This window comes from Babylonia areolata, chromosome 20, assembly GCF_041734735.1.
Source record: "Babylonia areolata isolate BAREFJ2019XMU chromosome 20, ASM4173473v1, whole genome shotgun sequence".
Taxonomy (NCBI): Eukaryota; Metazoa; Mollusca; class Gastropoda; order Neogastropoda; family Buccinidae; genus Babylonia; species Babylonia areolata.
The window spans coordinates 55,810,985-55,829,120 of NC_134895.1; the positions used below are offsets into that span (position 1 = coordinate 55,810,985).

At 43.9% G+C, this 18,136-nt stretch overlaps 1 protein-coding gene across 2 annotated transcripts in view; it reads right to left on the reverse strand.

The window, feature by feature from the left end:
• LOC143294748 (nuclear pore complex protein Nup155-like) overlaps window positions 1-18,136 on the reverse strand; it is a 105,406-nt gene that overhangs the window by 6,766 nt on the left and 80,504 nt on the right. For both annotated transcript variants that reach the window (XM_076606211.1, XM_076606212.1), the window contains exons 29-32: window positions 12,073-12,198; window positions 11,223-11,343; window positions 7,284-7,394; window positions 3,572-3,708 (exon numbers count right to left, since the gene is read on the reverse strand). In XM_076606211.1, the coding sequence (XP_076462326.1) occupies window positions 3,572-3,708; window positions 7,284-7,394; window positions 11,223-11,343; window positions 12,073-12,198 (495 nt within the window). The remainder of the gene's footprint in view (window positions 1-3,571; window positions 3,709-7,283; window positions 7,395-11,222; window positions 11,344-12,072; window positions 12,199-18,136) is intronic.

Here is an 18,136-nt window from a genome sequence, read left to right on the forward strand (position 1 = left end):
GTAACTTTAAAATCTGACCCACATTCTTTCTGTTGACGGTAACGTTAAAATCTGACCCACATTCTTTCTGTTGACGGTAACTTTAAAATCTGACCCACGTTCTTTCTGTTGACGGTAACTTTAAAATCTGACCCACGTTCTTTCTGTTGATGGTAACGTTAAAATCTGACCCACGTTCTTTCTGTTGACGGTAACGTTAAAATCTGACCCACGTTCTTTCTGTTGACGGTAACTTTAAAATCTGACCCACGGTAACTTTAAAATCTGACCCACGGTAACTTTAAAATCTGACCCACGTTCTTTCTGTTGATGGTAACTTTAAAATCTGACCCACGTTCTTTCTGTTGACGGTAACGTTAAAATCTGACCCACGTTCCCCATGTTGACGGTAACTTTAAAATCTGACCCACGTTCTTTCTGTTGACGGTAACTTTAAAATCTGACCCACGTTCCCTATGTTGATGATAACTTTAAAATCTGACCCACGTTCTTTCTGCAGACTGTAACTTTAAAATCTGACCCAAGATTCTGATGAGCAGTCATACCTGTTGGAGGGAAGAGAGGATAAAGTGAAAAGGATCAAGCATCACTATGACACACTTCATAAACAATGCATTTAACTTTGTGTGGAAATTAACCACCAGCTGTGCTTTGTAAGTACACTGAAAAGGTTACAGTGCATACAAACTGAATTCAACAGTGTTGTTTATGCCTTTCCTCACTTAGCGGGAGATGGTGAACATGGTCTGTCAATGTTCTCTGTGCCACTCCTCTGTGCTGATTTCCCTATGGCTATAATTATATCATGGTCTGTCAATACTCTGTGTGCCATTCCCCTGTGCTGGTTTCCCTATGGCTATAATTATATCATGGTCTGTCAATGCTCTATGTGCCATTCCTCTGTACTGGTTTCCCTATGGCTACAATTATAACATGGTCTGTCAATGTTCTCTGTGCCATTCCTCTGTGCTGGTTTCCCTATGGCTACAATTATAACATGGTCTGTCAATGCTCTCTGTATCATTCCTCTGTACTGGTTTCCCTATGGATACAATTATAACATGAAAGATCAAACTTCACTGTCAAGGAGTATCTATCCAGAGTAAAGCTGTTTTCAAGGCAAACAACGAAGACCAAATACCAGAACACGTTATTCAGTTCTGTCCCCTCTTGAAGGGGCTCAGTGACACTGTATGGCCAACACCAACCCTGCTATACACCAAGCTCCATGGCTCCAGACAGGACTTGAAGAGGACGACATCATTAATCAGATGGGCTGAACTGACACTGTGAAAAGGTGAAGAACAAGAAGGCAAACAACCAACTTGTCATGTTTGCCCTGTATGCACCCTAGGAAGCATTACGTTAGCTGGATGATGTACACAGGACTAAACTGTATAAACACTAGATCCACTACCATCATGGCTAAGGTCTCTCTCCCTCATCATCTTCATGTCTTGGCCACAATGGGTGAACATTTTGAATGTTTCAGATCATCATCATAATATCACACCCACCCACACAAAAACTGACTCTGCACTCTTCCAGTGATGACTATCCCTGATACACAAAAACACATGGCAGGCACACAGCACTGAAACACAAACACACACACATGGCAGGTTTACAGCACCATGACAATTCTGATTGTCGGAACATGTTCACCTAATTTGAAGACATTCAAAAGAAATGATACTTGAATGAATAGTGTATTGTGTTGTATTATGTTTTAGTCAACACATTTCTCTGTGTGAAAAACCACCTATTTTCCTTATTTTTTTTGTTTTTTTTAACTGTCTGCAAGCGTATTTGTTTTACCAACAATGTGACATGGCAGGCACACAGCACTGACACACAAACACACACACATGGCAGGCACACAGCACTGACACACAAACAAACACACATGGCAGGCACACAGCACTGACACACAAACACACATGGCAGGCACACAGCACTGACACACACACATGGCAGGCACACAGCACTGACACACAAACACACACACATGGCAGGCACACAGCACTGACACACACACATGGCAGGCACACAGCACTGACACACAAACACACACACATGGCAGGCACACAGCACTGACACACAAACACACACACATGGCAGGCACACAGCACTGACACACAAACACACACACATGGCAGGCACACAGCACTGACACACACATGGCAGGCACACAGCACTGACACACAAACACACACACATGGCAGGCACACAGCACTGACACACAAACACACACACACATGGCAGGCACACAGCACTGACACACAAACACACACACACATGGCAGGCACACAGCACTGACACACAAACACACACACATGGCAGACACACAGCACTGACACACAAACACACACACATGGCAGGCACACAGCACTGACACACAAACACACACACATGGCAGGCACACAGCACTGACACACAAACACACACACATGGCAGGCACACAGCACTGACACACAAACACACACACATGGCAGACACACAGCACTGACACACAAACACACACACATGGCAGGCACACAGCACTGACACACAAACACACACACATGGCAGGCACACAGCACTGACACACATACACACACACATGGCAGGCACACAGCACTGACACACATACACACACACATGGCAGACACACAGCACTGACACACAAACACACACACATGGCAGACACACAGCACTGACACACATACACACACACATGGCAGGCACACAGCACTGACACACAAACACACACACACATGGCAGGCACACAGCACTGACACACAAACACACACACACATGGCAGGCACACAGCACTGACACACACATGGCAGGCACACAGCACTGACACACAAACACACACACATGGCAGGCACACAGCACTGACACACAAACACACACACATGGCAGGCACACAGCACTGACACACAAACAAACACACATGGCAGGCACACAGCACTGACACACACATGGCAGGCACACAGCACTGACACACAAACACACACACATGGCAGGCACACAGCACTGACACACAAACACACACACATGGCAGACACACAGCACTGACACACAAACACACACACATGGCAGACACACAGCACCATGACAATTCTGATTGTTGGAACATGTTCACTTACTTTGAAGACATTCAAAAGAAATGATACTTGAATGAATAGTGTATTGTGTTGTATTACGTTTTAAATACTGAAAAACCACCTATTTTCCTTGTTTTTTTGTTTTTTTTAACTGTCTGCAAGCATATTTGTTTTACCAACAAAATGGATGTTTTCTACAAAATTATGACAAGAACAACTCTTTTGTTGCTGTGAGTTGATTTAAGGTGTATGAAGTGCAAGATGCACACAGTATATCAGTTTATCATTTGATCCAAAAGGCTAGCAACCAGACAACTAACTCCCAAGTCCAGTGGAGAATAGGAGTGTAAAAAAAAAAATCCCAGCCTGTATTTGGGGCTTGAACCTGTGGACACTCGCTCCCTTTCTTCCTGGTCAGGCAAATTATAGCACTAAGCCGACACCTGACGTGCCAAAGAGAACAGCCTGAAGACACTGACCCTGGACTTGAACAGTCTGTCGTACAGCTCCAGCAGCTTGGCCGGAGGGACACCCACTTCCATCAGCGCCACAAACACCCACCGCTGGCCCAGGTCCAACTCACAACTCCTCTGCTCCAGGTGACGTACAATGAACGCTGCACAATCATACCATAAAAAGCAATGAACGCTGCACAATCATACCATAAAAAGCAATGAACACTGCACAATCGTACCATAAAAAGCAATATTGAGAAGATGAGGGAGCGCATTAGTCTGATTCTGGACGAGAGGGAGATCTTTTTGTCCTTCCATATAGTCTTCAATCGACTCAGTGCGGCAGTAGTCTGTGCGATTCTGGACAGGACCTCTGGTTTCGAACCCTCGTCTGACACAATGGCACCCAAGTATTTGAAGGAGGAGACTTCTTCCAGTTTTTCACCGTTTACGTGCAAGTTGGACGTTACGCCTTGGCTGTTGTTGGTCATAACCTTGGTCTTCACGGCACTGATCTCCATGCCGTAGGCTGATGATGTCTTGTCAAGTTTGTGCACGAGTTCTTCGAGTTCTTTCTCTTCTCCTGCCAGGCCATCAATGTCATCGGCAAAGCGCAGGTTGGTGATGACTCTGCCTCCAATGCTGACAGTTCCCACATGATCTTCCAGGGCGTCAGTCATGATCCTTTCAAGAAAGAGGTTGAAGAGAGTGGGAGAGAGTAGACATCACTGTCTGACTCCGACCGTGGTTCTAAACCAGTTACCTGTGCTACCATTGATGAGGACTGCACTGGTTGCTCTTTCGTATAGGTTCTGTATGGCTTGGATGATGTCTTCACTGATGTTGAATTTGTGCATGGTGGCCCATAAGGCAGCGTGCCATACCCTGTCGAACGCCTTCTTGAAGTCGATGAAGACGTGGTAGAGGTCTCTTTGGTGCTGGAGATATTTCTCGCACAGCAAGCGCAGGTTGAAGATTTGTTCTGTTGTGCTTCTCCCTGCTCTGAAGCCGGCCTGCTCTTCGGCGATGATCATTTCTGCTTGCGGCTTCAGTTGGTTGAGAAGGACCTTTGGCATGACCTTGCTGGGGTGGCTGATTAGGCTGATAGTGCGGTAGTTTTTGCACTGTTGTAGATTGCCCTTCTTGGGGATTGTGATGACCAATGATTGTGTCCAGGTGGTTGGCCACTCTCCCGTCTGCAGGATCTTATTACAGATGGTGGTGAGGGCATCAATCACCGCTTCGCCTCCAGCTTGAATCAGTTCGGCGGGAATGTTGTCGACGCCAGCTGACTTCCCTGCTTTCAGTGTCTTCACTGCTGCCTCTACTTCTTCCCGAAGAATTGGCTGGCTGTCGTTGTTGGTTGATGGGGGACAGTTCAAAACTGAAGTGTCACCTTTGGTGTCATGGTTGTACAACTCGGAGCAATATTCAGTCCAGCGCTGTAGGATGTCTTTTTCTTCAATGAGGCATTTCCCTGATTTGTCCTGGATGGTGCTGACTCGTCCTTGCTTGGTTGTTGTCACAACGCTGCACAATCGTACCATAAAAAACAATGAACGCTGCACAATCGCACCATAAAAAAAAGCAATGAACACTGCACAATTGTACCATAAAAAAGCAATGAATGCTGCACAATAGTACCATAAAAAAAAAAAGCAATGAACGCTGCACAATCATACCATAAAAAAAAGCAATGAATGCTGCACAATCATACCATAAAAACAATGAACGCTGCACAATCATACCATAAAAACAATGAATGCTGCACAATCATACCATAAAAAAAGCAATGAATGCTGCACAATCATACCATAAAAACAATGAACGCTGCACAATCGTACCATAAAAAGCAATGAATGCTGCACAATCATACCATAAAAAAAGCAATGAATGCTGCACAATCGTACCATAAAAAAACAAACAATGAACGCTGCACAATCATACCACAAATAGCAATAAACGCTGCACAATCATACCATAAAAAAAAGCAATGAATACTGCACAATCATACCATAAAAAAAGCAATGAATGCTGCACAATCATACCATAAAAAAAAGCAATGAATGCGGCACAATCGTACCATAAAAAAAAGCAATGAATGCGGCACAATCGTACCATAAAAAAAACAATAAACGCTGAACAATCATACCATAAAAAACAATGAATGCTGTACAATACACAATCATACCATAAAAACAGCAATGAACACTGCACAATCATACCATAAAAAAAGCAATGAACACTGCACAATCATACCATAAAAACAGCAATGAACACTGCACAATCATACCATAAAAAAAGCAATGAACGCTGCATAATCGTACCATATAAAAAAACAATAAATGCTGCACAATACACAATCGTACCATAAAAAAAACAATTAATGGTACATCATACCATAAAAACAATGAACGCTGCATAATACAAAATCGTACCATAAAAACAATGAACGCTGCATAATCACTGTGTTCGGATAAATCCATCTACATGACACCACATCTGCTAGGCAGATGCCTGGCCAACACCATAACCCTATGTGCTTATTCAGGCCTGGAGTTGTTGGTGTCCGTCTGTCTTGGGAGACAATGGAACTCTGCACCTAGTTCAGTCAAGCTGTTGAGTTGCAGCGCCTGCTGTGGCTGTACAGTCCGATTCTAGATCGGCAGGCTCTGTTGCAGTTGTGGCAGGTGAAAATGGCGCCTGGCTCAGAGGGTACGGATTCTGCCCTCTGCCGTCTGCGCTCTCTCCCCTGTTCCCAGTGCTGTTGTCTCTTCTCCTCGCTCCTCTGGACACATGCCTTCACGGTCCTCCTCCAGCTGTTACGGTCTTCAGCCACCACCTCCCAACCTGCTGGGTCCATGTCGCCTGCTCTTCATGTTGTCTCGCTTGCAGACGTCCCTGTAGCGTAGGACAGGTCTTCCTGCAGGTCTGGAACCAGTGGCGAGCTCGCCATAAAGGATGTCCTTGGGGATTCACCCGTCATCAAATTCATCTGACGTGCCCGAGCCACCGCAGACGGCGCCAGGTCAGGAGTGCAAACATGCTGGAGATGCCTGCATGGTCAAGGACCTTGTTGCTTGGTACATGGTCTTGCCACGTGATGCCCAGAATTCTCCTGAGGTTGCGCAGGTGAAAGGATTTGAGTCAGCATTCTTTGCTAGAGTAGAGAGTCCATGTCTCGCTGCCACAGAGCAGAGTGCCTTTAGTGCATCATATATATTTGTGTACCTATCAGAGTGGTCTTCTACACAATTCTGCCAGAGGACAACACTTTTGTTGCAATGGGTTGTTTTTATGCGTCCCAAATGCGTGATGCATACAGAACTTGGGGAGAAAAGACGAGAGCAGGAATCAAACCCAGAACCTCAGAGACTGGCAGATGAGTGTCTTAACCATTTGGCCACCTTCCTCCTCCAGTGCACATTGTGTCACACACAAACTCTGCATACCACTGTGTGCTTTGGAGAGAGAGAGAGAGGAAAGGAGCTTCAGTCTTCCTCCTCCAGTGCACATTGTGTCACACACTAACTCTGCATACCACTGTGTGCTTTGGAGTGGGAGAGAGATGAAAAAAGTATGGTTACACAGTCAGTGAAAGAAAGAAGAATGCTGACCCAGAAGGAAGTTGAAAAAAGTATGGTCACACAGTCAGTGAAAGAAAGAAGAATGCTGACCCAGAAGGAAGTTGAAAAAAGTATGGTCACACAGTCAGTGAAAGAAAGAAGATACTGACCCAGAGGGAAGTATCTCTCTGCAGACACGTAGCTCTTCATGATGCCCACAAGACGTTCACTGATGCCAGCCAGCTGATCCCGGGCCCGCACACCAGCTGGGAAGGTCAGTTCTGCAGCATGGAAAGAAAGGCAACATCATCATAAACTGGGTCAACAAAACATGGTTTGAGGTCTAATACCCTTCTATGGTCATAGGGCAGTGAATTGCTATCCACTGTGTCTAGGGCTTGGCTAGGAAGGTGTGGCCCAATGCTCCCATTCCACCATTTTAACCTTCCCGTCAGACACCCATGCATTAACCTTCCCGTCATCTTCCCGTCAGACACCCATGCATTAACCTTCCCGTCATCTTCCCGTCAGACACCCATGCATTAACCTTCCCGTCATCTTCCCGTCAGACACCCATGCATTAACCTTCCCGTCATCTTCCCGTCAGACACCCATGCATTAACCTTCCCGTCAGACACCCATGCACACACATGGGTTGAGTGAGGAAGTTGGGGTAAAGTGCCTTTCCCAAGGAAACGTGGCTTCAAACCCTGATCACTGGTGAACACTGGATCACAAGTCACACTGATCACTGGTGAACACTGGATCACAAGTCACACTGATCACTGTGAACACTGGATCACAAGTCACACTGATCACTGTAAACACTGGATCACAAGTCACACTGATCACTGGTGAACGCTGGATCACAAGTCACACTGATCACTGGTGAACGCTGGATCACAAGTCACACTGAACACTGTGAACACTGGATCACAAGTCACACTGATCACTGTGAACGCTGGATCACAAGTCACACTGATCACTGTGAACACTGGATCACAAGTCACACTGATCACTGGTGAACACTGGATCACAAGTCACACTGATCACTGTGAACGCTGGATCACAAGTCACACTGATCACTGTGAACACTGGATCACAAGTCACACTGATCACTGTAAACACTGGATCACAAGTCACACTGATCACTGGTGAACACTGGGTCACATGTCACACTGATCACTGGTGAACACTGGATCACAAGTCACACTGAACACTGGGTCACAAGTCACACTGATCACTGGTGAACACTGGATCACAAGTCACACTGATCACTGGATCACAAGTCACACTGATCACTGGTGAACACTGGATCACAAGTCACACTGATCACTGGTGAACACTGGATCACAAGTCACACTGAACACTGGTGAACACTGGATCACAAGTCACACTGATCACTGTGAACACTGGATCACAAGTCACACTGAACACTGGTGAACACTGGATCACAAGTCACACTGATCACTGTGAACACTGGATCACAAGTCACCCTGATCACTGTGAACACTGGGTCACAAGTCACACTGATCACTGTGAACACTGGATCACAAGTCACACTGATCACTGTGAACACTGGATCACAAGTCACACTGATCACTGTAAACACTGGATCACGAGTCACACTGATCACTGGTGAACACTGGATCACAAGTCCAACACCTAACCAATCCTGCCATGGTGCCTCATTTGTTGGAACAAACAGAAACCAAGGTAAGTTTAGTGAACAGTCTGATCATCCATGCCTCTCAACGCTGTATGCACAAGCACATGTGTGCTCAATGTTTGAACCTGAATCCCTAATCAGTTGCACCACTTTTCTCTCTTCTGTTTGTTCTTGGATGCATACAGGAGTAGGAAAGTCACAGGCATGCACTGGTAAACACAAGAGGAACAATTAACGTAGCTTCAAGTACACAGAATTTGACAGAGATTTTGAAGTTGCACAGAGTTTGGCACCCAGCTCAGCTGACTACCCGGGGCGACATCTTGGCTGAGCCTCAAGCATGTCATCAAATACCCTCCACAAACTGCCCCTAAACCCCACATCTTGGCTGAGCCTCAAGCATGTCATCAAATACCCTCCACAAACTGACCCCAACCCCACATCTTGGCTGAGCCTCAAGCATGTCATCAAATGCCCTCCACAAACTGACCCAAACCCCACATCTTGGCTGAGCCTCAAGCATGTCATCAAATACCCTCCACAAACTGACCCAAACCCCACATCTTGGCTGAGCCTCAAGCATGTCATCAAATACCCTCCACAAACTGACCCAAACCCCACATCTTGGCTGAGCCTCAAGCATGTCATCAAATACCCTCCACAAACTGGCCCCAACCCCCAACCCCAAAATAGGAACAACCCAAAATACCAGAAAAAAAGGAACACAATGATGCCATGACCACAAGGGTGTCTGTGGATCTTTCAATAAAACATGTTGAGTGTGGTTGTCAATTGGCCCAGTGATCACATCTGAAGCCACTCCATGCAGACAGCATTTTTTGTGTGAGACTGAAGACCATTTTCATTCTTATTTCTTTAATACATTTCTTCTCTCATTCTCCTTAGAATGTAACAAAATACCCACATTAAGTTCACCTATAACTTCCACAGTAAAAAAAAATCCTGAACAAACACAACACACACAAAGGCACATACACTCTCACAAAACTGCCCCCTCAAAGCATCTAAGCTTCTTTTATAAAATCCTATAACAATTATAAACAGAGATCAGTGTAAAGGTCCTGAAGCTTTTTCATGGCTGCAGAGGCAGTGAATTCACTGTGTCATGGACTTGGTAGGACTGGTTGCAAGATGGCGTGGAGAGCCTTGGCCAAAGGAATGATTCAGCGCTTATAGCTTTTAGAGGCATTTGATTGGCTGAGAGCGGACCGGGCCAAGACTGCGGTACAGTATATGACACCAAATGTGAATTCATATCACTGTGTCATGGACTTGGTAGGACTGGTTGTGAATTCATATCACTGTGTCATGGACTTGGTAGGACTGGTAGTTAATTCATATCACTGTGTCATGGACTTGGTAGGACTGGTAGTTAATTCATATCACTGTGTCATGGACTTGGTAGGACTGGTTGTGAATTCATATCACTGTGTCATGGCCTTGGTAGGACTGGTTGTGAATTCATATCACTGTGTCATGGACTTGGTAGGATTGGCAGTGAATTCATATCACTGTGTCATGGACTTGGTAGGACTGGTTGTGAATTCATATCACTGTGTCATGGACTTGGTAGGACTGGTTGTGAATTCATATCACTGTGTCATGGACTTGGTAGGATTGGTAGTGAATTCATATCACTGTGTCATGGACTTGGTAGGATTGGTAGTGAATTCATATCACTGTGTCATGGACTTGGTAGGACTGGTAGTGAATTCATATCACTGTGTCATGGACTTGGTAGGACTGGTTGTGAATTCATATCGCTGTGTCATGGACTTGGTAGGACTGGTTGTGAATTCATATCACTGTGTCATGGACTTGGTAGGATTGGTAGTGAATTCATATCACTGTGTCATGGACTTGGTAGGACTGGTAGTTAATTCATATCACTGTGTCATGGACTTGGTAGGACTGGTTGTGAATTCATATCACTGTGTCATGGCCTTGGTAGGATTTGGATTGGATTGGATTGGATATGGATACTTATATAGTGCTTATCCTCGGTCGGAGACCAAGCTCTAAGCGCTTTACAAACTCAGAGTCATTTGCCTACCTGGCTAGAGCTGACTGACAGCTGCCACTGGGCGCTCATCATTCGTTTCCTGTGTCATTCAATCAGAAAGCAGAGTCCAGTTCTCCACTTCCACCGCTTTCATCTTCACCAGCCGAAGTCAGATAGCCATTTACACTTGGGATCGGTGAGGAAATTCACAGCAAAGTGCCTTTCCTAAGGACACAACACCACGTTGAAACGGAGCCTCAAAATAAAACTCTGATCACTGGATCAAGTCCAATGCCAAACAGTTTCTGCCACAATGCCTCCATACACAGTGTGGTAACCACAAAAGATCCTTACCTTTATTGATAATGTTCTGCCACAATGCCTCCACACACAGTGTGGTAACCACAAAAATCTTACCTTTATTGATAATGTTCTGCCACAGGTTTTCAATGAGGGCACTGTCAAAGAGACCAGCACAGTAGACAATGGCCAGTTTGCATTCCCACAGGTCAAAGCGGTCTGCATATTCTTCATACAGCTGAAACAAGAGAGAGGCAAATTTGGTTATACCACAGGATTCTGTCAGTCAGTGTGTGTCTGTGTGTGTGTCATACACTATATACGGACACTGTGTTCTGTGATCAAACAAACTCAGCGATAACAAAAACAAACCTGGGACCCCCCCCTGTACCCCCACCTCCCTCATACATAAATGCAACTATGCATGCATCTTGACATGTGCTTGGCCATCAAACAAAGAAAGTGGCGACACAAAAACAACAACGGCCCACCCCGCTCCTCTCACACACTGTCAATGTATGCACTGCACTCTGCTTTGGGGACACACCAACTGAGTGACCATGAAACCCCCCATTGAACTCACACACACACATACACATACATACTGAATTCACATGCACACACACACACACACACATACATATTGAATTCACATGCACACACACATATACACACCCATCGAACACACACACACACACACACACACACCCATCGAACACACACACACACTCACACACATGCACACACACACATACACATTGAACTCACACACACACACACACACACACAGACACACCCATTGAACTCTCTCACACACACACACACACACACATCAAACTCACACACACAAACACACACACACACACACCCATTGAACTCTCTCACACACACACACACAGACACGCCCATGGAAGTCACACCCCCACCCCCACAAAGCCCAGAAACAGTGAGCTAAACAAGGACTGACCGTGGTGATGTCCAAGAGAACAGCCTGTAACTGTTGCTGAGCCTCCCTCATGTCCTGAGTGCCCACACTGAGGGTGTCCCCCACCCGCTGCAGGCAGTTCAGCACCTGGAGCTGCAGTCGGGCCACCTGCCACAGAACACCCCTCCCTGTTGATCACTGTCACACTGACAGGTGTGATGGTCCAGTGGTTATAGAGCCACCTGCCACAGAACACCCCTCCCTGTTGATCACTGTCACACTGACAGGTGTGATGGTCCAGTGGTTATAGAGCCACCTGCCACAGAACACCCCTCCCTGTTGATCACTGTCACACTGACAGGTGTGATGGTCCAGTGGTTATAGAGCCACCTGCCACAGAACACCTCTCCCTGTTGATCACTGTCACACTGACAGGTGTGATGGTCCAGTGGTTATAGAGCCACCTGCCACAGAACACCCCTCCCTGTTGATCACTGTCACACTGACTGGTTAGAAAGCTGGTTTCCCCTGGTTTCAGCACACCTGCTGAGTAAAGGGTGGAGATTTTTCCGGCCTCCCGGGTCAACATATGTGCAGACCTGCTACTGTCTGAACCCCCTTCATGTGTATGCGAATCCAGAAGATCAAATACTCATAATAAAGATTCTGTAATCCATGTCAGCATTCAGTGGGTTAAGGAAACACGAACATATCCAGCATGCACGCTCTCAAAAACTGAGTATGGATGCCTACACAGTGGGGTAAAAACGGTCATACAATCCCATCCGTACATACAAGTGAATGTGGGAGTTGCAGCTCATGAATGCAGAAGAAGAAAAGACCATCATTACACTTTAAATGTTCTTCAGCAAACTGCAGGAAAGAAAAAAAGGCTAGACACCAAACTGTACGCTGATTTTACACAGCATGACACAAAACAAGAGGAAAATTTTACCATACATTACAACAATACATGCACATTTTACAGTACACTGACTCATATTTTACAGTACATGTCACCAAAATGGACACACGCTTTACAGTACATGACACCAAAATGGACACACGCTTTACAGTACATGACACCAAAATGGACACACGCTTTACAGTACATGTCACCAAAATGGACACACGCTTTACAGTACATGACACCAAAATGGACACACGCTTTACAGTACATGTCACCAAAATGGACACACGCTTTACAGTACATGACACCAAAATGGACACACGCTTTACAGTACATGACACCAAAATGGACACACGCTTTACAGTACATGACACCAATACTGACAGACACTTTACAGTACACAACACCAATACTGTCAGACACTTTACAGTACAGAGACACTTTACAGTACATGACACCAATACTGACAGACACTTTACAGTACATGACACCAATACTGACAGACACTTTACAGTACACAACACCAATACTGTCAGACACTTTACAGTACATGACACCAATACTGACAGACACTTTACAGTGCACAAACACCAATACTGACAGACACTTTACAGTACACAACACCAATACTGTCAGACACTTTACAGTACATGATGCCAATACTGACAGACACTTTACAGTACATGACACCAATACTGACAGACACTTTACAGTACATGACACCAATACTGTCAGACATTTTACAGTACATGACACCAATACTGACAGACACTTTACAGTACATGACACCAATACTGACAGACACTTTACAGTACATGACATCAATACTTACAGACACTTTACAGTACAGAGACACTTTACAGTACATGACACCAATACTGACAGACACTTTACAGTACATGACACCAATACTGACAGACACTTTACAGTACAGAGACACTTTACAGTACATGACACCAATACTGTCAGACACTTTACAGTACAGAGACACTTTACAGTACATGACACCAATACTGTCAGACACTTTACAGTACATGACACCAATACTGACAGACACTTTATAGTACACAACACCAATACTGTCAGACACTTTACAGTACATGACACCAATACTGTCAGACACTTTACAGTACACAACACCAATACTGTCAGACACTTTACAGTACATGACACCAATACTGTCAGACACTTTACAGTACAGAGACACTTTACAGTACACAACACCAATACTGACAGACACTTTACAGTACACAACATCAATACTGACAGACACTTTACAGTACACAACACCAATACTGACAGACACTTTACAGTACACAACATCAATACTGTCAGACACTTTACAGTACACAACATCAACACTGACAGACATTTTACAGTACATGACACCAATACTGACAGACACTTTACAGTACACGACACCAATACTGTCAGACACTTTACAGTACACAACACCAATACTGTCAGACACTTTACAGTACATGACATCAATACTGACAGACACTTTACAGTACACAACATCAATACTGTCAGACACTTTACAGTACATGACACCAATACTGACAGACACTTTACAGTACACAACACCAATACTGACAGACACTTTACAGTACATGACACCAATACTGACAGACACTTTACAGTACATGACACCAATACTGACAGACACTTTACAGTACAGAGACACTTTACAGTACACAACACCAATACTGTCAGACACTCTACAGTACATGACACCAATACTGACAGACACTTTACAGTACATGACACCAATACTGTCAGACATTTTACAGTACATGACACCAATACTGACAGACACTTTACAGTACATGACACCAATACTGACAGACACTTTACAGTACATGACACCAATACTGACAGACACTTTACAGTACACAACACCAATACTGACAGACACTTTACAGTACATGACACCAATACTGACAGACACTTTACAGTACATGACACCAATACTGACAGACACTTTACAGTACATGACACCAATACTGTCAGACATTTTACAGTACACAACATCAATACTGACAGACACTTTACAGTACATGACACCAATACTGACAGACACTTTACAGTACACAACACCAATACTGACAGACACTTTACAGTACATGACACCAATACTGACAGACACTTTACAGTACATGACACCAATACTGACAGACACTTTACAGTACACAACACCAATACTGACAGACACTTTACAGTACATGACACCAATACTGACAGACACTTTACAGGACACAACACCAATACTGTCAGACACTTTACAGTACATGATGCCAATACTGACAGACACTTTACAGTACACAACACCAATACTGTCAGACACTTTACAGTACATGACACCAATACTGTCAGACACTTTACAGTACATGACACCAATACTGACAGACACTTTACAGTACACAACACCAATACTGACAGACACTTTACAGTACACAACACCAATACTGACAGACACTTTACAGTACACGACACCAATACTGACAGACACTTTACAGTACATGACACCAATACTGACAGACACTTTACAGTGCAGAGACACTTTACAGTACATGACACCAATACTGACAGACACTTTACAGTACATGACACCAATACTTACAGACACTTTACAGTACAGAGACACTTTACAGTACATGACACCAATACTGACAGACACTTTACAGTACATGACACCAATACTAACAGACACTTTACAGTACACAACACCAATACTGACAGACACTTTACAGTACAGAGACACTTTACAGTACATGACACCAATACTGACAGACACTTTACAGTACATGACACCAATACTGACAGACACTTTACAGTACATGACACCAATACTGACAGACACTTTACAGTACATGACACCAATACTGACAGACACTTTACAGTACACGACATCAATACTGTCAGACACTTTACAGTACACAACACCAATACTGACAGACACTTTACAGTACATGACACCAATACTGACAGACACTTTACAGTACACAACACCAATACTGTCAGACACTTTACAGTACATGACACCAATACTGTCAGACACTTTACAGTACATGACACCAATACTGACAGACACTTTACAGTACACAACACCAATACTGACAGACACTTTACAGCACACAACACCAATACTGACAGACACTTTACAGTACACAACACCAATACTGACAGACACTTTACAGTACAGAGACACTTTACAGTACATGACACCAATACTGACAGACACTTTACAGTACACGACACCAATACTGACAGACACTTTACAGTACATGACACCAATACTGACAGACACTTTACAGTACACAAACACCAATACTGACAGACACTTTACAGTACATGACACCAATACTGACAGACACTTTACAGTACATGATGCCAATACTGACAGACACTTTACAGTACATGACACCAATACTGACAGACACTTTACAGTACATGACACCAATACTGACAGACACTTTACAGTACACAACACCAATACTGACAGACACTTTACAGTACATGACATCAATACTGACAGACACTTTACAGTACACAACACCAATACTGACAGACACTTTACAGTACATGACACCAATACTGACAGACACTTTACAGTACATGACATCAATACTTACAGACACTTTACAGTACAGAGACACTTTACAGTACATGACACCAATACTGACAGACACTTTACAGTACATGACACCAATACTGACAGACACTTTACAGTACAGAGACACTTTACAGTACATGACACCAATACTGTCAGACACTTTACAGTACATGACACCAATGCTGTCAGACACTTTACAATACAGAGACACTTTACAGTACATGACACCAATACTGTCAGACACTTTACAGTACATGACACCAATACTGACAGACACTTTACAGTACACAACACCAATACTGTCAGACACTTTACAGTACATGACACCAATACTGTCAGACACTTTACAGTACACAACACCAATACTGTCAGACACTTTACAGTACATGACACCAATACTGTCAGACACTTTACAGTACAGAGACACTTTACAGTACACAACACCAATACTGACAGACACTTTACAGTACACAACATCAATACTGACAGACACTTTACAGTACACAACACCAATACTGACAGACACTTTACAGTACACAACATCAATACTGTCAGACACTTTACAGTACACAACACCAATACTGACAGACACTTTACAGTACATGACATCAATACTGACAGACACTTTACAGTACACAACATCAATACTGTCAGACACTTTACAGTACATGACACCAATACTGACAGACACTTTACAGTACACAACACCAATACTGACAGACACTTTACAGTACATGACACCAATACTGTCAGACACTTTACAGTACATGACACCAATACTGACAGACACTTTACAGTACAGACACTTTACAGTACACAACACCAATACTGTCAGACACTTTACAGTACATGACACCAATACTGACAGACACTTTACAGTACATGACACCAATACTGACAGACACTTTACAGTACATGACACCAATACTGTCAGACACTTTACAGTACATGACACCAATACTGACAGACACTTTACAGTACATGACACCAATACTGACAGACACTTTACAGTACATGACACCAATACTGACAGACACTTTACAGTACATGACACCAATACTGACAGACACTTTACAGTACACGACACCAATACTGACAGACACTTTACAGTACACGACACCAATACTGACAGACACTTTACAGTACATGACACCAATACTGACAGACACTTTACAGTACACAACACCAATACTGTCAGACATTTTACAGTACATGACACCAATACTGACAGACACTTTACAGTACATGACATCAATACTGACAGACACTTTACAGTACATGACACCAATACTGACAGACACTTTACAGTACACGACACCAATACTGACAGACACTTTACAGTACATGACACCAATACTGACAGACACTTTACAGTACACAACACCAATACTGTCAGACATTTTACAGTACATGACACCAATACTGACAGACACTTTACAGTACATGACACCAATACTGACAGACACTTTACAGTACACAACACCAATACTGACAGACACTTTACAGTACACAACACCAATACTGACAGACACTTTACAGTACATGACACCAATACTGACAGACACTTTACAGTACATGAC